Raw genomic sequence first — 26,580 nt, forward strand, 5'->3', positions numbered from 1 at the left:
CATAAATTAAAAAAAAGGCGATTTTGAGAGTGTCTGTGATAGATTTGGTTTTATCTGAGATCCAGAATGTGGGGAAGCAATACTTGAAAATTTTTGGAATGAGATGAATTGCAATAAAAACGTGGGCCTTCTGCCTCATTCCCCTTCTCTGTGTGAAATGCTTCTGTGGGGCTGCTTCGCATTTCCCCAGACCCTAAAAAAAAGTAGCTTTTTGCTAACCCATTTTGGGTTGTCAGCATGCTTTGGTTAACAGTTTTGGGGCTTGAGGAGAATTCAGTTAAACAGTATCTCATCAGATAGCTTGAGACCATTTTTCCTGCTGCTGACCACTTCAGTGAAGTTAAGAGGAAGCATATTATGCTGTTGTCAATCAAAGTTGCTGTTTATGCCATCTTGGTTTCTGGGAAAAGTCTTTTACCTTTGAGAGTTGACTTTTACTTTATTTTGATACTTCACTGTTCAAGTATGAACACGTAATAGGCACTGCTTTTGTTGAGAGCTTGGAAATAATTATCCATCATTCTGTTTATCATTTAGCTTCTTACATTATTTAGGAGCTTCAGAACAGTGTCTTAATTGCAGTAGGTTTATGAGGCACTTAAATACAGAAGTCTTATGTATAGTTTGTTTGAATTTTTTATTTTAAAATTGATTCAAGTGTGTCTAAATATTTTTGTGCTGTGTGTACAAGCAAATATTGGTGTTGAAAAGCATAAAATATAAATGGATGCAGTTCTACTTCTTATGTATATAGTGCAACCTTCTAGGTCAGATCTACTTGAGACAAGCAGCGCAAAGGTGAGAACATGTGGAATGTATGGTCCTCTTAAAAAATAAAAAAGTACACGAATTCATTTAGAATAGTCTTATTTTCTGCTGCTAAATAATTTATTCAGTGTTTCCAAATATGAAAAAATTTCCACTGCAGCATTTGTTGTATACATCAAGATTTTTCTGATGGTGTCTTCATAGACATGTCTTGAAATGAGATGTTCTCTTGTTTGGCAGAATTAACAATTATAGTTAGTATTTACAATTTTGCTTAATAAGCACAGCAGGAGTGTTTTTCACTGCCATGAGAGATTGGCAGTACTTTCTAAGAGTGAATTCACCCATCTGAAAACTGATATAACTCTCTATCCCCAAAGAGTTAAGAGAACAGAAAAATTAAGATCTTGGATGAACAGAGTTGCATACCCCAGAACTAATATATTTACTGAATGACCCCATATTGGTTTTGACATGAGATTTTTCTTTTGTGTTGTTGTCCATTTTGTCACAAGCTGGTTAATTATGATTTTGGTCAGCTTTGGGAGTTTTGAAGATCTCTTCTTTCAGGGTCAGTGCAGCTTTAATCATAGTCTGGTGAATTCAGTAGGTAGCTCTTTTAATTTCCAAGAATTAGATCTGTGATTCTTGTACCTGACTTTGTCCTGGGTGGTTAATCCAGCCTCTCCCCAGCTTAAGTGGGCATACCAGTTCTCTTTACTCTGCATGTCATGTTGTAATCAAAAGGATGGGAGTACAAGAGGAAGATCACTAGAAGATGGTAGGGCAGGCGAGGAAGGAAGGTTGTAAATGGAACCTGAAAGTTTAACATAATAATAATTACAAAGCACAAAGTTCAAAGTCTGTTCTCTCTATTCTGTGAGGCCAGTCTCGGAGAGCTGGAGGCTGTCGGCGTGCTGTCCATTGATGCGGATCTCCTTGTCAGTCCTTTTGGGACTCTTTGAGTCAGCTGTAGCTGGGAGCTCCGGAATAGTCTTGTCGAAATTCTCCATCTTGATCCGATATTCACCTTTGGCATTGCGGGCTAGCACAGAGGCAAAGCGATGGTACAGCATGATCTCTGAGGGGAGGTAGGATGTTCGCCTTTGACAGGTTTCTCCTGTGCCCTCCTGCACAGCTGACAGAAAGATGACCAGCTCGAAATGGTGAGCAGCTTCTCTTTGGAGGAGAGCAGCCAAGGGGCTGGATGGAGTGATTGAATGGTAGTAGGTCAGTGGAAAGATGAAAAAAGGACACTCATCCGAAGTAACACTATCTAGGTGGAAGTCAACACTAGTTTGGTGCAGCTGCCCATTCTCTTGTTCTTGGTAAAGTATAGCAGAAATTTGGACGCTAGTCAGTGGGCTGGAGCGTGTGTTGGCCACCTGGAACTTCAGGTATGGCTTTCCATCAGTGTATGTCACTACGGCAGAGTGCGTGAAACGGATGGAGAATGCCCGGTTCTTTGGTCGGGCTATCTTTGCCACGAAAGCACCTGCATTACGGAAAAGAGCAAACTGAATACGAGTACAGTGTCTGGGTTAGTTCCCTGCAGCCTCCGAGCTCTGTGAAACAGTCCAAAGAACAGAAGCAGGCTTGGGTGGGCATGGTCTTTCTAGCCTTAGCCTGCATGTTTGAAAACTGCTAGGCTGACTCCACACTAACCCAGTTTTGTTTAAAAAAAGTATAGCTTTCCTAAAATGCTTCTTTTTCTAAACTATGTTCACTTATTAATATTAGGAGAGGGAACTGTAGCTGTAGGAAGGAGAGCTGTTAGCTTGCCCCGGTTTCCTGTAATTAGTCATAGTACCTGCTCTTGGTGTGCTCCCACTGGAGAAGCTTGCTCTTGATACACAGTAAACTAGCCTGTCTATTTTTAAAGTCTTTTGAAAGACTTTAAACCTGAAAATTAAATAACTTAAAATACCTCTAAATAGCTGTGACGTTGAAAAATTTTTGTTACATTGGGTACTGAGGAATCCTTAAACAGTGAGTTAAAGATCGACAAAAATACTTCAGCTACAAAAAGTAAACCTTCAGACAAAAGTAAACCTTAAAATCAAAACAAATTGACTTTAAATATCGTAATTCTATGGAAAAAAGCTTAGGGAGAGAATGGTATAAGAAATAAGTGATTGAGAGTGGTAAGTGGGGATCTGCCACGAGTATTGTCCAATGAATAGTGGAACTCCTAAGTCCAAATCTTGATATCACCTGATTTATGTCTTTTGTTAATGAAAGGTGTTTTACTACTACATAGCTGGAATCTCATCATCCTTGTAGTGACTGACTTAATTGTTCTTTCAGGTATCAATATGATCACTATTTATTTCTAGCTCCATTTCTTAAATCTAATTGTTACACCTATTCTATTTAAAGATTAAATATGAAGGATTACCTGTGATGAAGGCTTCCAGCATGAGCCCCAGGACCATCTGTATTGCAAGCAATGCAATAGCACTGGGACAGTCCCCGCTTGGGAACATAGTGCCGTAACCAATTGTGAGTTGGGTCTCCAGTGAGAAGGAGAAGGCAGCTGTAAAACTGGTGATGTACTTGACACATATAGTGTGGTTGTCAGGTGGAGCATCGTGGTCCAGCTCCAGGTCCCCATTCATCTCAGCCAGCAAATACCAAAGCACTGCAAAGACTAGCCAGTGAATGACAAAAGAAGCAGAAAAGACAAGCATCATCCATCTCCAGCGCATGTCCATTAATATTCCCCATGCATCTCGGAGGTATGCCAGACCTTTCCCTTGAGTGCCATCCATCTGGAATGTGCTGTGTCCATCCTTGGTCACCATCCTCAGGTATCTTTGGGTCAGGAGGGGAGCACTGGATTTGATGTTATTGCTCTCTATCATATCTGTTGTCATCTTCTAGAAAAGAGAAAAAAGGAAAAAATGTGATGCGATGCAGCATATTTGTATTTTGCCTAACGTTCACAGTTTTTGACACATCAGCAGGGGTTGAAATACTGCAGCCAACAAAGGAGGGCTTATACATTGCAATCCAGAGAAGATTAAGTCAGGAGCCTGGAGAGGAATTTACCACTGTTTGTGGTAATACTTTGCTGAAAAAGATTAAGTTTGAAAATCTGACTACTTTCTGAAACTTTCCCTGCTTAGTTGTTTAAATATAACTTTCATACTTTACCTTCCTAAATTTATATTTGAGTCGTGTGCTTTAATTCTTCAGGGGTGAGTGGATTGGGATTAGGCATACCCTATCTGAAAACAGACTGAGTTTTGTCTGATTATATTAGTTTCTGTAACTTCTTTTTAGTAGACTGTAACAGTTTACCGATACTATTATGAATACTACAAACAATAGTACTATGGAAACAATATTTATTATATTATTTCTTTAACATGTTTATGCATTTTAGGGGAATGTTGTAGTTTACCTAGTAGCCCTTTCAGACTTTCCTAGTTCAGAAAGTGCCTGCTGTCTGCACCCAGCATGTCCAGTTAAGCAGAATTACAGCATTCAGGGCAGAGCTGCTTCTGGGAGTCCGAGGCTGTTTATGTAAGAATTGGATAAAAAGAGAGCAGGAGACCAATACTGAAAATACACTGTGACATAATTTGAAGTCTAGTCTGTCTAAGCAGTGTATTTTTTTGTTAGTGACCAAATAAGAAAATGGGACAGCAAGCGTATGGGAATTAGGTGGTGAAGGTGGAATTGCAAATGTGGGAAGCAAGGAAGCAAAATGGATACTTGTAGGTATTTGATGTGTTAGTCTCCTTTGTTTGCTTTTAAACCTCAAAACTTGTCAAAGATGCTGAGTGTCTTTTTGAAAAGACGCTGGCGGCTCAAATCCATACATTTTGGAAATACTGAATGCTTAAAGTTCACCTGGGACGGCTTAAAATTAAATATGGGTTCATGCAAAACAGACTTCATAATGTGTACAACCTACTTGAAGGTTGTGAGGAAGCTTGTTTGTAGAACAACAGAGGATTAAAAAAATATATGTAGATTCTGCAAATCATAAATATACATGGTATACTTAGTCAATTTTGTTGGTTTCCTATGAATTTTGACCTTTCTCTGAATTATGACTGTTACAATGTGTAATACAAGTGTACAAACAGGCTGGAAGAATTGGATTCCGTGCACCCCCCTGCCTCCCAACTGCCATCTTAGTTTTGTCTTGAAACATGTTAGATCTAAGGATCCTGAACTTCAGAATGAATTTATGCAAGATAAAAATCTTTCTTGTGATCTTTGGTCCTGTAAACGGGCAGTTTTCATGACTGTTGACTTGACCGTCATACCAAGTTTTAGTAATTAAAGAACATTCTCCTTTTCTTTTACTTGTGCTTAATGCACACTGAAGTATGAGAATTGACATCACAGTGACTATTTAGCCAAATTTTCTTTTTTTTTCCTTCTGTAGGTTCTCAAAACCATCCAGCTATTTCTATCTGTGCTGTAGTCAAAAAAGGTAGAGTAGATGAAAGCCTGCATGAAATTTGGTGGTTTTGCCCTCATTTTTATTTTCCAATTCACAACTCCTGGAAGGAATATTTTGAAACCACTCCCTGTACCGAATAATATAGTGAGCTTACTGAGATTTTCCTGGTCAGTAGTACCAGGCTACTTTTCTTAGGGGTTTCTGATGATAGTCCATTCAGTTTATAGCATAAGTCCCCTGCCTTCATCTGAGTTTGATCTTTGGTCTACTATATAGCTCTTTGAATGACAGTTTTCAGTCTTACTGTGCTGTTGCAGAATTTACAGTAACCTGAATACAACTTTAAGTGCTTCAGGAACCAGATGATTAGTGACCTGTCTGTAGGGCAGAGTTCTTGTGCCAAGATTTAGAAGAGCCCTTCTGGATGCCTTGAAGGAGCTGGAAAATGGGCATCTCTGAATGGGAAGGGTGATGGGGACCATGCTCAAAATGAGCTGTGGAGAATGCCTTAGTTTTATCATTTTGGAATAGGCAGTACTCACAAGAAGCACTCCTTTGTTTGAATAGAGGAGAACACTTATAGAACAAAATGCCTCTGGGTATAAGCATCATGCTGCCTTGAAGGAAAGAAAAAAAAAAAAAACCCCAAAACCAAAAAAACCAAAACAAATGTTCCTGTAAAGTGTCATGGTACTTTGAGGGCAGCATCTGTTTCATAGCCTCCAAGTAATTTGGCTTTGCAAAAGAAACATATGCTGTCTTATATGCATCAGGTATGAATCTGATATTGACTGGTGACAGGAGCCTTTTCTGCGGTGTTACATGCATTAAGAGAAAAAGGAAAAACGTGGTACACTTTTCTTTGTTACACTTGAGATCTACCACACATCAATGCTTAAGGTAGTATGCTTGAGTGTCACAAACTTTGCTCAGAGCAAAATGCTGTCAGCATTGCAGGGTCCCAATTTTGTTGATTAAGTACCTTTCTGGGATGGTGATTAATCACTTAAATGTTGACTTAAAGCTCTGAAAAAATCCAGTTATTGTTCACTGTCAGGTTGTTTGGGATCTTTTCTTTGGGGGAGGATCCATAACTGACAGATTTCGAAGGTACTTGAGAAGGAGAACTTCCATTAACCCCCAGCAGCACATTTCACAACAGTCCTATGTCTCTGCTCCTTGTGACTCCTGGCCGGGGAGTATGCCTGCTGAGGTTAACCAGGTTACTGCTCTGGTCTCATTTGATATAGGCCTCTGATTTTTCTTGTCTAGGACTGCTTAAAATATTGGGTATCTAATTCGATGGCAGTGATAGCATTGGAAGTGTTTAAGCTTGAGTTCCAGAACTGTTGGGGTTTGTTTTTTTTTGTAAAAGCTGTAGATGGCTTTAAGAGCCACAAGTCTCAGCTTCTTGGGGTGGGAAAATGGGTAAGAAACTGCAAATAGACTTTGAGAGCAATGCTGTTGGTTTAGAATAAGAGGTGAAAGAACAACTGCCCTGTGAGAAATAGTTTACTTGGGCTGGAGGATCGGTCCTCTGTACCCTCAAGCAGAGTCAGCTTAAGAGTAGATGTGACTTTGAATTTAGAAAGAATTACTGTGTACCGTCTGCTCCTTTCCTTTCCCACTGTAGTAAAAGATACTAATACCTTCTTTCCTTCTTAGTGATAAATTAGTGAATTTGTAAAATACAGTTTGGACCATCTGATCGTCTGCCCGGCATCGTCCTTGATGTCCCTGCTTTAATCTCTGTTTTAAGAGTAAATGTGACTTTGAATTTAAAAAGAATTACTGTCTACTGTCTGCTCCTTTCCTTACCCACTGTAGTAAAAGATATTAATACCTTCTTAGTGATAAATTAGTGAATTTGTGAAATACAGTTTGGACCATCTGATCGTCTGCCCGGCATCGTCCTTGATGTCCCTGCTTTAATCTCTGTTTCAAACAGTGTATGTTTTAGGAAAGACATTCGGCTGTGACTTGGAAAGAAAAATTCTACATTGTTTGTTGGAGAATACTCATCTCCACTGCTGATTACATACTGTTTCTAATCCAGATTTGTCTAATGTAATCTCTTAACCTTTATTTTATGCTGTTTGTTTGCTTTTGCTTTTCCTGGTTCCTGACTTGTGAAACTGTTGTAGCTTTGGGGTGTTCATTCTCCCTCCATCTCCCAGCTGATAGCCCTTGACTGGAAAGACAGGAACTGTCAGAAATTACTTTTCTAAACCTCTTTTGGCATGTTAGCCCGTCTTTTATCATGCATTCAGTGTGTCTAATCCTTCCTGTTTCCAGTCTATTGAAAATTACATGGTTATTACCAGCTCTAGTGTGTATGTCAGTTCTTAGCTTTTTTTAATCTCTTTACCATCATTGTCCCTCATTCTGTCTTCTTTCTTCTATACACTCTTTGAAGACAAGTCAAGATAGGGTGAGTACTACCATTTTAAATCAAAGTCACAGCTTCCCTTTTCCTGGCAGTTGGACAGGTTCTAAACTGGCCTGACTTGCTAATGTTTTATGTGTAATAAAACCTTGCCTTACAGCTCTAGGATGTTGCTGGCATTTCTGAAATTCATGATCCAGCACACTGATCTCCCACGCTTTGCCTTTTTGATTGAGATCTTCTTCCTTGCGTTGTAACAGCTTTGTTACGTTGCTGCTTCACACTACTATGTTGCTTTCCTCTTCTTTTCTCTTCCTTAGCCTTTCTCTTGACAGCAGAAGCTCAGCTCTTAAGACTGTGGTGGGATTGCAGGGGGACTCATTTGCAGCAGTGTCTTCACTTTCTTTTTGTTTGCCGCCTTAGTTGAAGGCGTTTAAAGTGATGCTTCCAGCCTGTTTTTTTTTCAGCGCAGTACAGTAACGCACCTGCAATCTTGTTAGGAGCCTGAATGCCTTTACGTGGAACTGTGTTCAGGGGAGGCTTCTGCAGTGTTGCCCTACCTGCTCAACTTCTACTCTGAACAAAATCTGTTGCCTTTCACCTTGGAAGGGATTTGAGGCAGTTTATAGTGCACTGCTCCATTCTGACAGCAAAGTAGTCAAGAGGACCTGCTGTTTGCTGGGAGTAACTGCAAAACCTGCTTAGAACTGTAGCATAATTTGAAGATTTATTAGAACCCAGGTGACGCTGGCATGCCCCTCTGGGAATGGGTACATTCCCTCTTTCCTTGACCTGTGTCCACGTAATCTTGTACTAGTTTCAGATTTAAACATCGTCTCTTTAAGCTGTGATCATTCAGATGCGTTCCTGCCTCTGCACATTGCAACAAGGACAAACTAAACTTATTTTTTTAAAAGGCACTTTTATGCTGTTAAGTATCTCAGTATTGTTATTTTTAGATTGAATGGCAATCCTTGACATGCTCTGATGTTACTATTAGGAAATGAAGGTTTTTACAGTATTGGTAACATGACTGGATCATATAACTTACATTAGGGGACAATCTTAGACATGTAGGAAGTAATTCAGTTAGAATAACCGCTTCAGTTGAAAGCTTATGCCACAGTTGTTGTAGGTTAGTTAAAATTTCAAACATGTTTGTCCTTTAGGTTTTGTAGCTAATGCCTCATTGAGATGAGTGGGAGTAGTTTGTGACAAAAGTGTGTTTTCTGAGCTGTCTGCAGAATTAAGATAACAGTTTTCAGGACTTATTACATACATGTCTTGTAAAAATGGGAACTTTAATTTGTTGGACCAAAGTCATACTTCTCAAAGCAAGTGCCACAAAGTATAGGGTGTGAGAAAGCTTGTACTTTTGACCACCTGTGACAGTTTACTACAGAATGCACTTAAAAAACCCCAAACCTGCCAAAGTTTTCGTAAAATGGGAGTGGATGTCTTTTTTTAATAGTACAGAAAGCAAGGCTGCTTATATACTTTTTGGGGACATCTGTAATGCTCCATTTTGTGTAATATTTTCTCATAGTACAGTATGCTGAAAATACTGCGAGGATCCATATGAACCCTAATTTTTGATGATGAGGTAGCAGCTGAGTGAACCAACTAGTCTGGCCACCTTTAGAGAAGCAGAAAAATTTTACCAAGGCTTTGCTTAAGTGTTGTTTACGGCTTTAAAATGTGCTAGTATATATTAAATCCTTATAGAGAAACTTAAATGCAAAATTAAGTATTGTTAATGGAGGAGTAAAATTACAGTTAAGAGGGAGGATTTTGTTTGATATAATACTGTAGTAAAAGAAGTCTGCTGCCATCCTTTTTTTTTTATGGAACTTGCTGTTTTTGAAAAGCAGTCCTGCCCTATGTGATGCAGACTTCCCAATGGCTTGTCTGGAATGACTGAGTTTTCTAGGACGTTGGAGTTCATTCTTGATGCCCGTGCGTGGTTTCCTGGGCAGTGGTGCTAACTCACAATGTGTCCATAAGCACAGAGAATGTGTTGATTAAAAATGATTGAAGGCATGAGATATAATTAGAGATGGTAAAAGCAGGCTTGAAGAGGTGAAGCTCATTTCTTTAATTTGTGACGGAACTGAAGTTAAATACTGAGTTACGATGAATGCTGCAAGAAGGTGAGGATGACTTTGATAACGTTTGGCCAGCTAACACCCAGCTACCTTAGCTGGAGGCTTGCAAATGCTTCCTGTTTGCAGAGCATTGCAGAGTCTTTCCAGCACTGTTTATCTTAAACTTTCTGAAAAAATACTGCATGATGACTTTGGTTTTGCTCTGTATGCTATTATGACTATGGTCATCTGACAGAGCATTTTCTTCTTTTTGAGGGAGGGAAATCAGGAACTGTTTTGTTTAAGGTGATACTTAATTTAGCAAGCCTTAGAATTAAAACTCTGTGCTCTGAAAACAACTTTGATTTCTTTGATTAAAAGAATGACAGAACAATTTCTAATTGTACAATAAGAAAAAGGAAAAAAAATTAAGATTTTGTGTACTTACCGGTCTTCAAAGGGTTTGTGTGCAGGAGAAGGGGAATACCTGGGCTCCAGGAGAGAAACTGGGCTGGTCTTGTGTATTGGTCCCAGCACTGGCAAGAAACTTCCCACAAGTGGATGGTAGGGATCTTTTTTTTTAAAAAAAGAAAATTAAAAATGGGTTTGTATGTCTCATTCCTGTGTTTATAGTGCTGGGGGGTTGGTTTTCATCTGAAGCTGATAGGATTGGTCGTTTTGCCTGCAGGGGGGCCGGTTAGCTCTGATCATGTGGAAAAGAATGCTGGTTTGTTAGGGGCATTGCTTTACCCAACACAAACCCTTAGCAGCTAAGGAGAAATCCTCAAACACTTACTAGCAGAAGGGGTGCCTTCCCCCCTCACCTCTTTAATCAAGATAATTTTTTAGGTTTGTATAATCTTAAAGATTTATGTGAAAGTTGAAAAGGCCAAAATTCCCCTGGAAAAGCTGAATGCAAAAAGTTCCCGTACTGCTGCTGAAAAACACGCACTGTTCTCCGATATTTTCTCCCTAACCAGTGTCAACTACTGTTTGTTTAGGTGAAAAGAGAAACTCTTGTGTCTCACTGCTGCTTGTCCAGTGCCACTTCTTCCTCTTCTCATTAGGTCCCGAGCTCCTGAGTGTTGGTGTTAACAGAAAGGTAGGCTGCAACTAATGGTACAGCCTATGATCTCTGGAGGGGATTGCTGAACTGTAGCTTAATGCTGGTCAGAAGATGTAGATCTGGCCACTTCTCTTCCATCTCCACATTGCTCCTTTGTGAAAACATGGAATTAATCACAGGATTTTGCTAAAGCCTAGGAATGAAACAGTGCAGATTAGGTGAGTTGCCGATACCATGCAGTAAACGAAACCACTTTCACTTAAGCTATTTTCTCTCTCACTTATCAAGTGCGAAGAGTTATGTAGGGAAGATGTTTTAGCTGAAAGACCATGCAGAGTGGTCAACATCCTGCACTACTAAACCAAACTCTGAGGACAGGTTTGTAATGTGGTAGTATTTCACACTTTTTTTTTGCCTTCTTGGTGAGCTGCTGATGTGAGGGCTTTGATCTAACGTCAGATGTAAGAGGATCTGAGAAACAAAGGCTGTGGTTGTTTGCAGTAAAACTACTGAAGGCCTGCTGGGAAAATTATTAATGTAGACTTTCCTGCTTAGGAAACAAAATCCTCCCTCACTTTTTTTTCTTTAGCCTTTCCTTTCCTTCCAACCCTAAATTGCAAAACATTAATTCTTTGCTTCGTTAGTATGGAACATTTTAATACAGGTTCAGGCACAGCACCAGAAATTGTAATAGGCATAGGGTGACCTTCAGAACCAGGGCAAATAACGTAGTTCAAGGGGACTCCCACCACTGTGGCAAGCCTGTAGGACAATGTGACTTGCCTTTCACCCTTCCCTTGGTATTCCAGCAAAGTTGAACTTCCACTACAGACAACATCTTTTATTCACAAGTGTGTTGCGTGGGTCTGTTTTATTTTTTACAAGCGGGATTTTTCTACAAACCATGTTTTGTACTGTAGAAAGCGTATGGTGTCCAATCACATGTTTTCTAATCTGATTCAACTGAATGGATTGAAAAATCTAACACAATCGTGCAGCAGATGAAATAGCTATGTTATGTGACTTCCAGGGGTGTGTTACGGAATTAAACTCTTTAGTTAATTCCCTTGAATTTACTGATTCGCCTATACTTATGACAGGGGATAATTGTCAATTTAGCGAAAAAATATGGAGTGATATCCAAGTAGTATGTCTTTAAGACCTATTATTGAGATAGAGGTTTTATGGAGAGAGAGAAAATGTGTTGCTAGAAATGAACATCAGAACTTCGGATCCCTGTCACTGACTTTGGTTACAAGGGAATCACTATGTATGTATCCCTATAGTGTCCCTAAAATGTCAAATACTGTCCTAATGAGAAGGTAGTCCTTCTTTAGAAACACCATCTTAAGGCCATTTATTTTATTCATCTGTAAAACGAGCTACAGAGTTACACATCTAGGCATAGTTATTTGAATTCCTTTAAAAACACTAACTGCAAAGATTTTTCTTTTCATCCTCTTCTTGAGGAAGTGTGTAGCGTGCAGCAGAAAGAAGAGCGCAAGTCAAAGCACTTAGTAGACTCTCCTAGTTTTTCCCCTCTTTAGAGGAAACAATATTGCTGTCAATTATTGCTTTCCTGTTTATTCTTTCCAAACAGCGAGTGTGTCATAGGGAACATGGACTGACAGCATGGAGAACAGAAGTTGTTTGCCATTCTGTCAGTCCTCTTCATAAACATGTTGCCACGGGGCTAAGTCCCAGAATCCCAGTCATGTTGTTCAGTGAAATCTCTCTTCCACTCCGTGTTGCACAGCTGTAGGCTTTTTTGGCTGGATACCACTAGGCTCTATCTGAAGTTTTCTGTAAACACCGTTGCTGGCTTTGTGACAGACTTGAACAGAGGTGCCCTTTTACTGCTCCTTCTCTTCAGGAAGTCCAGTCAATTAGTCCAAAACCATAGATTGCTTTTTAGTTTTTTTCATCCTTAAAACATTGCCAAATACTGACCCTCTGACCTAAGTCATTTCAGCTGAAATGGGTGTTCTCAAGTCTAGGAACAGTTTGCGAAGACAATATGCTAGGACTTTGGAAGTTATGAATTTAGATGTATGCTGTAGGAGCGTTCCTGTATACAGTTTTGTCATAGTCTTTTTGTCACTTGAGTGACATGATTTTTTCTGATCCTTAATGTGTGGCAGGTTTTTATTTGTGAAGAATTAGTTTCGTGGCTGATCTGTCTAATGTTCAAGATTATCTAATGCCAGGTCTGTTTTAACGCTTACCTTGCTGTCTTTGAATATTGCTTGCTATGGTGTCGTAGTATCAGAACACTTAAGTATGTCATGATTTACTGCATTTTCTTTTAGTTCCACTGAAGTGTGGCATCAGAACAGTCATCTGATGTGACACACTGGAGTGCTGCTGTGTTTAAAAAGGTTTCAGAATCACAGGTGATACCATCCTCAGATGAATATAATACTAACACCTTATAATTGATCCTTTTCTTGTTTCTTAGATTTCTAATGCTGTAGAACTTAAAATTGGAGGAGGGGCAGGATCTCACTTGTGCCTGACCTTGGCAAACAGCATTTGATGTTTTGTCACCTCTGTAGGGATGTGTCTTTCAAACCCCGCAGCAACAGATGGGGATGCCATTTTATGCAAGTTGAGAATACAAAACCTGACTTCGATAGTTTAGTTTTTGGGAGCAACACCAGCTGTCTTGAGAACTAAGAAAACCTGAGTTGCCTTGGGTATGCCTACAGCATGTATATATCTGCAGAGGGGCTAAGAACATACGGATATTCATTGGCAAAGTAGACTTCACAATATTCTTTAGGTAACTTTTTTTCCCCTCGGTGTTTTTGGAAGAACAGACAGAACCTGTGAGCTGATAGCTTGCCAGTGTTAGAGCAGTCTCCAGAATCTTAACTGAACTTAATAACAAGGGAAAGAAATAACATCTTTTTTTTTTCTTAATGGTAGAGTCTAAAATCTGTTGAATTAATGTTACTGAATGAGTGTCAAATAATAGCTGTGAATTTTGATGGAAAGAATAGATACATCTCTAAAAATAATGTTTTTTCTAGTCTCAAAATAGCAAATTGAGTAACTTTTTTTCTGCTGGTAACTGTTTTAGTAAGGGAAAATGAGTGTCTTGTGCTACTGAATGAAAAAAGTTATTTTGCTTCTTGTAGCATTTTAAAAATAAGTTCAGAAAGAATGAGGCATATTCCTTATTGTCTGGGTTTTAAGCTCATCTGGTCTGTTGGATTGCAGCTTTCTCCTGGGCCAATCTCTGTGTGTGTTTTGCTTTCAGCTGACTTGGCTCTGTAGCTCGGTCTCCTAGTCTTCTATGCAAAGCCCAGCCAAGGAGCAATACGGAGAGGCTTCCCTGCGCTTCCTGTTACATTCTTCTATGTGATGTTTTTCAGAGATCTAAAATGAAAAAAACCCTGTATTTCCCAAACTTGGATTTTCTGTTTAGCTTGTTGTCTTCCTGTATCTGTGAAGCATGGGAAAACAGAATGTGGCTGACCTCCATCTGCAAAGACTTATCCATTCCAGATAAGTAAATTTGCCAGTGTTGCACCTACCAAATGGAGTTGGGTGTCTCCAGCAATTTTGTTTTATTCAGAGCCAGTATCATCAGAGACTTCCCAAAATCCACTGTTTTAAAATTTCTGTTCTCAAAGCACAGAAAGTACAGAAGTGGTCTTCAGCCAGATACACATTTACTTCATTGAAAGGAGCATCTGAGTTAGAGGGCTTCATAGCTGAGATTGCCTGTTGATACTGATGATATACTTTAAATTAGCCAATGCGCTTTAGGTCTTCGGATGGAAACAACATGAGAGGAAGGTACTCCGGTTACCTTGCTCAGGACTTCACATAGTCATCAGGGTGGAAGAACTCTTGCATCTTAAACATTGGTGTGTTTCCTGCCTCTTCTGTCTACTCGATAGGTCAAGGGCCCTGCTATCTTGAAAATTCTTGTAGAGTCTTGTTCCTGTAACAGTGATGAAAGGATTTCATGTGAACTTGGAGCATGGGAAAGTGGAAACATCTTGGATTTTCTACCCTGGGTTGAATTCTACCTGTACTTTCTCGCTATGGTCCCTCCCTAAAACAATATACTGTGGAAAATTTTGAGCTGCAGAAAATAAGTTTGGGATTTTTTTTTCTCCAGTGTTTTGAGATGGTGGAGAAGGGGATGTTGATTTTTCTCCAAGATACATGCAAAGTCTGAAGACAGTGTGTGTTTCCTGTCTCCAGAGTGCAATTATCTCCATGTAGGTAGAATTTCTGAGTTCTAAATGGAGGTTTGATACGCCATAGAATTTCAGGGACTCTGTTTCCTCATTTTTTTTTCATTGACTGAAAAAGCTGCATGACATGAAGAAAGGGCAATGCAATCTCCTACCCTTCCTAAACTAAATTCTTAATGTCCTCTTCCACCGCAGGGATCCTAGTGCATAGTCATGCTTTCTTTTGGTTTTCCTGTCTAAGCGAGCAGGCATGCTGTACAATCTTCACCAAAAGTCATCTTACATTTTTGGATTTTAAGACTAAGAAGGAAAATTAAGTAAATCTTTCTCTGGTACTTGAATATTTTTTTTTTTTGGTAGATAACCACACAATTTCAGGTTAATGCTGGTTAATAGTCTCAGCAGAAAAGTGGCATCGCTGTGGTTCCTGTGAGAATTCTGGTGCTACGCAGCTTAACACATTTAAAGAAATATAAAATGCCGAAGTCTGAAAGCTAGTACTGCCATTTATTTTAGTGGTGGTGTATCCTTGTCAGGATGAGTCAACAGTGAAAGTAGTGTGTATGTCTAGCCTGAGTTTCTGGTGTATAATGTGGCTTCTTTTTATGAAAATATTTACATCATCCTTTTGTGACAATGTTGCTCCTCATCAAGTACTTGAGGATTTTATATGTTTTATTTTAAATATAACATTGTGTAAATTAGGAACTAAAAGATTATCCCATCTCCTAAACTTCTGGTAGACTCATCCTTGAGCTTGAGCATCATTGCTTTTAATTCTTAATATGCTGACCTTGGCTCTCCAGAAGGTGGATTCGCAGGATAATGTTAACACTACTATGTTTTTCTTGTTTAATTCTTAATCCTACTTTAAATGTTCTGTTTTTCCTAAAACATTGCATGAATGCTGTACATTGTATTGGATTAAACATACAGATCTCATATTCTTTTTATTACAGAAGTAGCAAATATGTTTGGTTTATATAAAATGTGTAATGTTTACAGTTTACTGTATTCCCATTTGCCTTTAGCATGAGACTTTTCATGATACAGCAGATTATTCTTTCTGCACACTTTTGCTTCTTTCATTTTATGCTTCCCTATGTCTCTTAAAACTGTCATCTTTTCCTTTTCTGTCTTGCCTATCCATGTCGTAATTTCTTGGATGCTTTGCTTTCTTATTTTTTTTTCTCTGTTTTTCTATCCCAAGGTACGTAGGGGTGCGGAGCGGTCTCCTAAACCTGTCTGTTACGTGTTTCCTTCCCTGAACTTCCATTCCTCTCCTAGGTGTATTTTTGTCTCTAAGGGAGCAAGATTTTTGACGCTTTTGTTTCTGGGTTCCTAAAGAGGGGATGCGTGTTCACTAGCATGTGTTTCTCTTGCAGTGAGACCAAACTTTGAGGAAGGTGGGACAGCAACAACGGGGAGGAAGCATGAGTTTATACGCTCCGAGAGCGAGAACTGGCGCATCTTCAGGGAGGAACAGAATGGGGAAGACGATGATGGAGGCTGGCGACTGGCTGGGTCACGGAGGGATGGTGAGAGGTGGCGGCCTCACAGTCCAGGTGAGAGGAGATCTGGGGAAAAATGCATCTGTGGTTATAGGGAGAGGGTAGCAGGTGAATCAGGGTGTGGGGAAAGCAGAGGAAAGGGAGGTGCCTTAAAGTTTCGGACAAAAATAGATAAGGTTCACATGGTTTGGGTCATTAAATACTGTTTTGGCATACGTAGGGCTCTTGGTCACAAAACCATTAGCTTAAAATTATGTGCTTTTTTGGTTTTCTTTTGATGTCTTCAATATCCTAATGTATTTAAGGGAACAATATTTTTCAGGTGTGTTATTGTCTGTGTTGTGCTCCAGGTGTGTATGTACCTGGTAAAATCAGGGGAGTTTTAGGGTACTGTTTCTCTCTGGGTGTGATGCTCAGTGAAGTTACCCCCGTTAGGTAGCATAACTAAGTGATGCTGGCACTAAACCATTCAGGTTGTTGGCCTCCTTCTAGTTTTCCAAATGTGTTTGTAATGCCAAGAGGCATCCTTGGAAAATCTCAAAATATGTCACTCTATGCATCTTGTGGTTAGTTAACAGGATATCTTGTCTCGCTGAAGTTCAGGCATCTGTTTGGTGTCGCTCTCCCTTTCACTGCCCTGACAAAGTCGGTCTGGTTCACTTGCTTTCAAGCATTGTATTGCTAGAGTTGCAGGAGAAATACAAAGCAGAATTTGGTATTTGGGTAGTATGGCTGAAACGTGTATATATACTTTTTTTTTCCGACTTGGAAGAGATCCTGCTAGCCAGTCATACCTGTTGCGAGATCTTGGCTTTGGGTATCTTTTGGCTGCAGAAGGTTTCTGGGGAACCAAAGGAGGATTGTGGCTCTGCTATTTTTATGTCTTCATAGGGAAGCAAAGGAAGCATGGAACACTTTTGGGGCTGAGGTGGACAACTTCTTTTCTTCAATTAAAAACAGTCATACTTGCTTTTAAATGGGTCTGTAACCTTTTTCAACATCCGAAAGGACTTTGAGTACTAAGATGGTTGTGAGCAATCATTACCTCTGTCCTCAACCCTCTTCACGGCTACGTATTACTGTGCCCTCAAACAGTTGTTAACTTGTACTAAAATTTAGCAGTGAGCCCAAGGCTAGAATTTTTTATCAGATGTTTTCTATTTAGAGCAGGGCTAAGGGGCCAGTTTTGAAGAATGTAATTTTATTTGCCCCAGTGTTTGGTCACGGTTGTTCATTAGACAGTGCTGCTTTGTTACATAGTTCAGATGACATCAGGCCAGCTACCATTGGACCTCATGATGATCAGATGCAGCATGATACTCTGGAGTGGAGTGTTTTGCAAGTACAAGCCTGCATGCTTTAGCTTAAAAGGAAGCATAGACCTCAAAGTTCAGAAGTTCATTTATGTCTTGAAATTTTTTGGAAGATGTTCTGAGGAGGGTTTTGAAAATTCATCTTATTTCCATCATATGAAATATTACTGCTTATTTGCATTTTTGCTGTAGTATACGACTAACTTGAAACTAACTTGTAAGTGAAGTTAGCAGGTATAGTAAAAAGCCTATTCTAAGAATTCTGTGAATCTGCAGAGAAGCTACTAATTTTGAGATAGACTGAGTTGATAGCTATATTGTACTAGTCTCTCGGCTTTGGTCAGAGCTGTATTTGAATTCTCCTGTTAGTAGTAGCCACAGGACCATCAAAATGGTTTTAATCAGAGTCTTGCTTTAAACAATGAATTTAACTCAAATTGGCGTGGCTTAAACTGCTGCTTTGTACTTACTCTGCTGTTAGGTAATAGTACTAATCATGTGTCCTGCTAAAAACAGAAATGTCTTCAGAGTACTGTCGTCATTGGTTTAGCTGGACCTTCTTTTGACTTGGCTCTGTATACTCCCTGCGAGATTGTATGTTGCTTGTGGTTTTTTTTTTCTTTTGGGTGAGAACAGTTTAGAAGAACATAGCAGTTGTCAGGCTTGAGTTTATCTTCAGTTGTTAAGCAGAGAATACTTCGATTCCCACAGACCATTGTTTTTCCAGCTTTTGAATTCCTCTTGCTCCTTCAGCTGTGTTTACTGCAGAATGGCTGACCTAAATCTGCTCATTTTGTGCTTTTTTAATACGCACAAAGGATCAAGAGGATGGACTGCGTCTGCTGAAGCAGTCTTATGCCCCTAAGTGTAGTTTTGCAGATTCTGTGGTCTGATTTACTGTAGCTAAAGTTAACTCCCTTGCTGCAGTTGAAGGGATCTGTCATGTGTCCATGCTGTGTTTGAAGTGTTCTCCTCTCATATGGCTGTGCCTAATATGAAGTGAGGGATCTTCTGAGTCTTGGTAGCAAAGTGAAGAAGCAAATCGGTCAGACTTGTCCTTAAAATAGACAAGCCTAGTGCTTTTTTCCTTCTACTACTTAATTCAGAAGGATGTAAACTTGTCTGGTTTTGCAGCATGAAAACTGTCTGGATTGCATCACCAGGCTTTTCCAGTCAGTGTTTATGGGGTTTTCTACTTTTTCTGCTACTTTCTGTGCACTAGGACTAGAAGTCTGATGAGAAGACATCTTTCCTTGGCTTACACAATGGAAAAGTTGTTTTGCTACTTGTTCTGGCTAAATGTGGTACCGCTACTATTGTAGATGTGAAATCAGCTCTTTAAATTGGGTTAACTAGCTGTAAGAAGAGTATGACCATAGCTTTAAACTTGCTGGCTGCTTCAAAGTTCTCTACTTTTTGTTTTTAACCATTTTTTTAATGATTTAATGACTGCTTATCTAAAAAGCCCCTTCTTTCTGTTCCAGTTCTTGCATTCATACAATGATTGCCTCTTAAATTTGCAGAGCAAGTCCATTTTATCAGATACATATACAAACCTGCTTTGGTCTCAAAACTATTGAATGATGTATAGATGTTTTTCAGTTTTGTTTTTTGTTACCAAGTCATCCTTAAGGAATAGGAATCATCTCTTCTTGCCTAAAATTTCTCTGGTATGATTTTGTGTCTTCACTTGAGCAGCTCTATTAAGATCTTTTCGCTGAAAAGCATTTTAGAGAGTCCTTAGTCTGTAATCTCATATAAAGATTTTTTTTTTGGTTGCTGCTTTTTTTGAAAGGCTTTTCAAATTCATCTTGGTCCACTTCATTTTCAGAATCAACTGCTGTGAATCAAGTAGACTTCTTATTTTTGGGCCGTTGTGCTTTGTGCTTCTTGAATATCTTAAAGCAGCTAAAGTACATTTGAGAATCTTGCTCTAAAATTGAGCAAAATAAAAATTAGGTTCGTGTATAATATATGCCCAAAAGTAGTATGTTTACTATTCTTTTGTCTTTTGTTTAGTATTTAGTGTTGGTTTTGTATACATTGGAAATTTCTTAATTAGAGAATATAACTTTTAAGAGATAAGTAGCTATTAATAATTGAGACTAAAGTGTACTTAGATTTCCTGAAGCAGACAGTAGTCCTTTCTTTCACCTGTAATGTCACCATAAATTGCAAGGGGTAAATTTAGCTTAAAATTATTTCTTTTAACTTGGAATCTTGATCATAGAACTGGTGCCTAATGATACTACAGGACTGAACTTAAAGCTGTTTGTGTCCTAACTGTTGGTTAAAAAACTTCAGGTAAGAATTTAAGATTTGTCTTTACTTTTGGCTTGCTTTAAAGATTGGCAGCCCTGTACTTCACACCTGAGTTGCCCACTATATTCTAACTAGGCTTTTATAAACTTTTATTGTTATCAACAAAGAAGGGCATGTGTCTGCTTTACTCATCTCTTCTTTTTGCCTGTTCACCTAGCTCTGAAAATGTGTGGGCTATAAAAGGAGGTTGTGTGACTAAATATTTGCAAGCAGGCCATATGGTAAAGATAATATCTTCAAGTTCCTAATTTGAACTTTGAATATACCTGGAATTAACAAAATGCTTAGAATTCATCTTCAGAAACCGTATTTCTGAGTCCCACTGTGAAGAGCTAGTGCTCCTGATGTAGGGATGTCAACCATCTAAAAAATAATCGAGGCTCTTCTCAATGCATGGTCTCAAGATGGCCCATTTACAGATGTATAGAAAGTTCTTAATACCGAATTTTCCTGTTCCATCGAGAAGAGAACTGAAGAAGAGATGCTCGGCTATTTGTGAGCACCAGCATAGCAAACAGACAGAGATATTAATCTATTTGTACAATATGGCTCTGCCAGGTTCAGGCCATAGCTCTGGTTTTCCGCTTGTTGGGAAACCTGACATGCACATTGCTGGCTGTACTGAGGAGATGTCTGCCTGTGGTTTTAATCAGAAACGCAGTCTGGTTGTCAGCAACCTCTCATACTTAAACCTTGGAAAAAGCCCCCTGATTACAAACGCATCAAAACCAGGACTTCCTTTGGATTTCTGATGAGAAGTAAACAACACTGCTTCTGGTGCTGTCGGTGGAATTTCAGTGTCAGGCCCTTACTTTCAGGTAGACTGTTGTTCTGCTTAGTTGCTGATTGCTCCCAGAGATGCTTTTGTTCTTTTAAAATTGAGCAGCATTTTAATGAGATGTTCATATACCTGACTCGGTTGAAACGGAGACCTTTAGAAACCTGTACCTCCTGAGTTTGCACTGAGTTGGAGCGCAGGGCGCTGTGGGTAGAGGTGCACGGAGGGTGATGCAGGCATCCTCTTCTGAAGAGGATGCATGAAATGGCTGTTACTTTATAGAATCGTAGAATACCAGTTGGAAGGGACCTCAAGGATCGTCTAGTCCAATCTTTCTTGGGAAAAGCACAGTCTAGACAAGATAGCCCAGCTGCCCCATCCAGCTGAATCTTACAAGTGTCCAAAGAGTACTTGAGCTCTCTGGAGTACTTACTCCATTAGTGCATCTTCAGTGAGCCTTTGTCTTTGCTTACGTATTTTTTGAGAAGTTATTGATGAACAAGAGGTTGACATAACAGACCTAAAATGTTAAGAACTACTTGAAAGCAGGCAGAAAAGATGGGATAAGTGCAAGCTTACTGTGCCCTGTATCTTTCCTTAATGACATGAAAAAGGTTGTCTCGGAACATCGGTTTGACAGTTTTGCATACCAAAAAAGTTGTTTGTTTGTTTCCAAGGCATAACTAGAAGTCTAGATTAAGTTACACAGTGGAATTATTTGCAAATAAGCACATATGGTATAGTGAAGGCCTTGTTAAAGTCTGATCTTTTGGGTTTCCTTGACAAGATATAATCTTAAAGTTCATAGTGTTTCTAGAAGGAGTTTGTTTTACATTTCCTGTATTTGTGAGACAAAGGTGGATTTTTGCATGGTTAATATTAATACTTAGAGTATTAGGGTTGATGTGGAAACGTTCCTTATTCACGTGAAGCAAATGGAACAGACAACATCGTTTCTCCTCTTCACTGTGATTTTTTTTGTAGCTATTTGATAAACAGACTGCGTTGATTGCACAAATTCTGAGATAAAAAAAAAATTATTTTTTTTTTCCCCTCCAGAAAAGAACACAGCCACCATTAAAAGCACTAAAAACTAAGATGCTTTCATTTTTGCTTTGCACCTTTTTGGTAAAGGCAGCTTCTATTGGTTGGAAAGCTGTTTACAGTCCTTTCACTCCTGGTTTGTTTTCCTTTGCAGCACATTCTTTACAGTTTAAATGGCATTATTGCGGTCAGAGAATTTTAAGCTTGGCTGAGTGAAGATGTCTTCTGAATAGATTAGAAAGAAAAGTGAAATAAAATTTATACTTGAATTTGGAAAGGTTTTCCTCTTTTCTTATTATCATTCCAACTTTCAGTATTCCATAGCTAAAAAATTACCATGTTGGTAATTTCAAAGGTATTTGAACAGTCATCAGTCCATTTTTCATGTATATGCACAAAAGTGTCTCTGAGGACAAGAGGAAGAAAGCATGGGTAGTATGTTCAGGATATGACTTTTGCAGATTGCCTAAAAGAAGACATAAAATCTTATACATATAAAGATGCCAAAAAAATATTTAAGTTGATAGCTGGTAAATTCAATCGGCATCTAGTGTCCGCTTGTCTTACTTTGGTGTCCCAGCATGTTTTAGATTATGTAGCCCAGCTTTCTTAGCCTTATGTGGTTTTTTTGATGCTCATAATATGATTTATAATGTGGAGTATACAGCGGACAATATTTGAAAGTCTCCTGCTTAATGGTAAGATGCTCCTTTTCTTCCCCTTGTCCTTTAAGATGCCTATTCATAGGTGGATTGTACCCTGTAGGCTTTCTAGATTTCTGTCACTGTTTGTCATCTCTTCACCCTTCCGAGTAAGCTACTGTCCCCGGGACTGTCTTGTAAAGTTACTTTCCCCCCACCTTAGACGGCCCTCGTTCTGCAGGCTGGCGAGAACACATGGAGCGACGGCGGAGGTTTGAATTCGATTTCCGGGAACGAGATGATGAACGAGGTTATCGACGAGTACGGTGTGGGAGTGGCAGCATGGATGACGACAGGGACAGTCTCCCTGAGTGGTGCTTAGAAGATGCAGAAGAAGAAATGGGAACATTTGACTCCTCTGGAGCGTTTCTCTCTTTGAAGGTGAAAAGCTGTCTTGGGCCCTTTGTTCACTTTGAGCAAGTGTTGCGTTGGGTAGATTATGGATGATTATGTTGACTTTGTAGAAGGTGCAGAAGGAACCAATCCCGGAGGAACAGGAGATGGATTTCCGACCTGTGGAGGAAGGGGAGGAAAGATCTGACTCTGAAGGGAGCCACAATGAAGAAGCCAAAGATCATGAAAAGACCACCAAGAAAGAGGGGGAGAAAACAGATAGAGTAGTGGCAGGTAAGGAGGACTGCTCATGTATCTGCTCTATGCTGCAGTGTAGAATATCTGTTAATTCAGTTACGTAGAGCCATGCAATGTTACAGAAGCAGTGGAAGAAGCAGTCCAAACATCTTCACCGGCTGCCAGGTCAGATACCCCACCGAAATCCCAGCCTCCAGACCCACTGCAGACGAGCCTTTTTGAAAGGAAGGAAGAGCCTGTGCCAGAAAGAACAGAAAAAACAGAAGATAAAGAAAATCGAACAGAGAATACACCGCCAGCCAAAATGTCCAACAGAGGGGAAGGTAATAAACTTTAACTTTTTTAAAATTTCCATTACTTGTTGTAATTAATTCTCCCTTTTAAGAGTCAAGCACTGGATTATGGTGATGAAAAGCTGGAATTCACCAACTGGTCCATAAGTACAGGATTTGTTGACTATGTCATCTCAAACGCTTGCAGTGCACTGGTACTTCACATTGCAATGCAGTCTAGAGAAACATGAGCTAGTTGTGGATGTACCTCATTGTGGTAGAGCAGATCAGTCTGGATAAATGTATGCGGCCAGGGAATGGGATATGCTGAAATGTACTGAGTTCTGCACTTCAAAACTAAACTCTTTGTTCCTTGAAGTTAGGTTGGGTGCCTGTGCTGTAAGCAGTACCAATGTGCAGTCATACGTACAGGAAGGTGTGAAAATATTCTTGCTTTGGTGCTAATTTTGAGCTGTTGAATGTTTTCTATAGTAAGTTCTTAAAAGTAGTTTTCACTTATGTTAAAGATAATGAACTAATTTTAGCATTTTTCTTTAGATTTGGCTTCTGTTGCTCAACCTTTGCCACAGATTTCTGCAGACACAGCTTCTCCTGCTCATCTTTCTCCTCCTGTTTCCAATTCAAATCCTGCTCTGAGGCCAGTTCAGACACCTGTCACAGCTGCTCCAGGCATGGGCAACATTCCCACTGACCCAGATGATGAAGAGGGCCTCAAACACCTAGAACAGGTAAAACTTCTCAGATTCCTTTGTTGTTGACAATCGTGAGACTGGAGGAATGTGGAATGCAAAAGGTATTTGAAGCCCGTAAAAACAGAAATGGAGCTGAAACTTCACACTCCACAAGGTATACCGAAAGGTGCTTTCCTTCCCTCCGTTGTTTTGTTTGGAGAATAAATCAAGCATATGTAGTAGTATTTTTCTGCATAAGGGTACTATACCCAGTGTTAAAGAGCTAGAGATCCTAGTGCTTATGACCACGGTCGAGTAGCCTTACCATTTGCCTTGAGAGACCATAAAACAGTATGCCCAATATGTTAAAACAAACAAACAAAACCCAAACCAGAAACTTAAGCACAGACTCTGTTCATGAAATCTTACTGACTGCTGGGATGTAGAGCATTTTTTGTGCTGGTGCTCCCATACCTGTTTTATTTTTCACCATGATAGCGTATGAGACCTTCTTGGCAAGTTGTTTTAAAGCTTTATTTAAGCAGGTGAACTGTAAGCACGGTTCAGGGTTCTGACAAGGTGGTTAGGCTGAGCTCAGAGTTTGTGGTGCAGTTACAGGCAACTCAAGGACGAGTGTAATTCCTGGTACGCTCTTGAGCACTGGGTTGTACAAGGTGGTTGTATTTGGTGTGCTCGTTTTGAAACCTGTAAGCACACATCTAACTCTTGTAATCCTTGCTCGTTTTGATGTCTCCTGCAGCAAGCGGAGAAAATGGTGGCATACCTGCAGGACAGCGCCCTTGATGATGAAAGACTAGCAGCAAAAATTCAAGAGCACAGAGCAAAGGGTTCCTCTATGCCATTGTTCCATGAAGCCATGCAGAAGTGGTACTACAAAGATCCACAAGGAGAAATTCAGGGTAGGTCTGTGCCCTTTACACTTCCTCTTTTGTTTCACAGAACTGTTCGAGTTCTTCACAAGATTACCACCAACAGATACTGATGCTTGTTTTTACAAAAGCAGCACAGGGAATTTACTGCTGCAGAATTAGGTTTTAAAAATAGATCTTCTACCCATCACTGCCCCCATCAGCTCGGCATGCCTGCTGTGCAGAAATATACTTTATTGTGGCTAAGGTTTGCTATTACTTCATGTTTCTGTGAATTGAGGCTATACTAAAACCTGTTTCTCATGCCAATAGTTACTCAGATTTCCAGATAATAGTGGAAACAAAACAAGAATGTGACCATTCAGTAGCTTGTTGAAGAATCCATGAGAAACACTGAAATCAGTTTTCTAGGCTTAGCCCGAGGACATTGAGTATTCAGGGAAGGATAGTTTGTTTAGAATCTAGAGCAAAGAGAAAACAATTTTCACGAGCCAGTGCTCACACGTAATTTCAATTTAAATTGCACTTGCAGCCAGTGAATTATTAGTTCATACGATACCAACTGTTTCATGCTTGCAGTCTTTGCTTGAATGTCAGTTTTTTGCCATGAAAGTTGGAACAGATACTTGAATCTTTGCTTTCAGAAGGTACTTTTCTTTTGGAGGTCTCTGGGCTCTGTTTTAGCAGCTGCTTAGCTGCCTCCCAAAAATGCAGTTAAGCAGCGAGTTCCATATTTACTGTACTTCACCAAGTAGTAGCTGCTAAGCTTTTTAGTGTCAATGACTTCCTCAGCTATGAACTCTAGATGGGATTTGTGGGGGTGTTATTTGTGGGGTCTGTGCCAATTTCTTGTCTGCAGGCATTACACATCTTTAGGGTTTTCTTCTCACCCCTTGAAGTTTAAAGGATGTTAATCATAAAGCATTTTTATTTACTCAATGTGCTTTAAAGTGTGTGTTAGTCACTGCTGGGTGTTTATTGCTTAGTGATGATCTAACAATTTTTTACTGGAGTAAGTACTTCCTTGAATGAGGCCTCAAGAAGTAAACACTCCTATGTAATTTTTTTCTTGGGATACCTCTTGTAGTTCCCTGTTTTCTGGGAGAAATTACCTTCTAAAGATACCTCTTACAGAGAAAGCAAGAATTACTGAACGTTCTTGCTTTTAAGAAGATATTTCTGTAAAACTTGTATTGACGTGGTTCTTACTCTCTGAAATAATCTATTTTTTTATACTGTCTTTGTGTCCATTTGGATGTGTAAAATTAGTATACGAGCCCACTTTTGAAGGGAGTGACTGAAATCTTTCTGAGGAAAAAGAGGAAGAGAAGGAAAAGTGTAGCCTTTTGAGAAAGGAAAGAGAAACTGGTTTCCTCATTATCTTAAATGTAATCGTCGACTCAGAGGTGGATCTGCCCATCTGCTAAGTTCCAGAAGCAAAATTTCTATAAGACATAGGAATTCCTCTGATTTGAAGGCCAGAGTTGACAGGCTAAGATTGTTCAATTATCCATGCAGTGTATGTAGGGAA

The 26,580-nt window shown here is 39.5% G+C and overlaps 2 protein-coding genes across 2 annotated transcripts in view; one reads left to right on the forward strand and one right to left on the reverse strand.

The window, feature by feature from the left end:
• GIGYF2 (GRB10 interacting GYF protein 2) overlaps window positions 1–26,580 on the forward strand; it is a gene marked incomplete at its 5' end in the record, with an annotated part of 58,070 nt that overhangs the window by 12,279 nt on the left and 19,211 nt on the right. Inside the window, 6 exons of the mRNA XM_009708360.1 lie at window positions 16,321–16,500; window positions 22,768–22,985; window positions 23,069–23,231; window positions 23,318–23,518; window positions 24,026–24,216; window positions 24,920–25,079. Coding sequence (XP_009706662.1) covers window positions 16,321–16,500; window positions 22,768–22,985; window positions 23,069–23,231; window positions 23,318–23,518; window positions 24,026–24,216; window positions 24,920–25,079 — 1,113 coding nt within the window. The remainder of the gene's footprint in view (window positions 1–16,320; window positions 16,501–22,767; window positions 22,986–23,068; window positions 23,232–23,317; window positions 23,519–24,025; window positions 24,217–24,919; window positions 25,080–26,580) is intronic.
• Window positions 1,641–3,644, reverse strand: KCNJ13 (potassium inwardly-rectifying channel, subfamily J, member 13). Its single transcript, XM_009708357.1, has 2 exons — window positions 3,167–3,644; window positions 1,641–2,263 (listed from the first exon to the last, which is right to left on the reverse strand). The coding sequence occupies exons 1-2, from the start codon at window positions 3,642–3,644 to the stop codon at window positions 1,641–1,643; spliced, it is 1,101 nt and encodes a 366-aa protein (XP_009706659.1).

Source organism: Cariama cristata, unplaced genomic scaffold (assembly GCF_000690535.1).
Source record: "Cariama cristata isolate BGI_N322 unplaced genomic scaffold, ASM69053v1 scaffold12789, whole genome shotgun sequence".
NCBI lineage: Eukaryota > Metazoa > Chordata > Aves > Cariamiformes > Cariamidae > Cariama > Cariama cristata.

Bases quoted from the DNA above. Each gene is read 5' to 3' on its own strand.
- KCNJ13 (XM_009708357.1), bottom strand. From the start codon at position 3,644: ATGACAACAGATATGATAGAGAGCAATAACATCAAATCCAGTGCTCCC. The intron at 2,264-3,166 runs GTAATCCTTCAT...TCCGTAATGCAG, and splicing joins GCTGGAAGCCTTCATCACAG to GTGCTTTCGTGGCAAAGATA.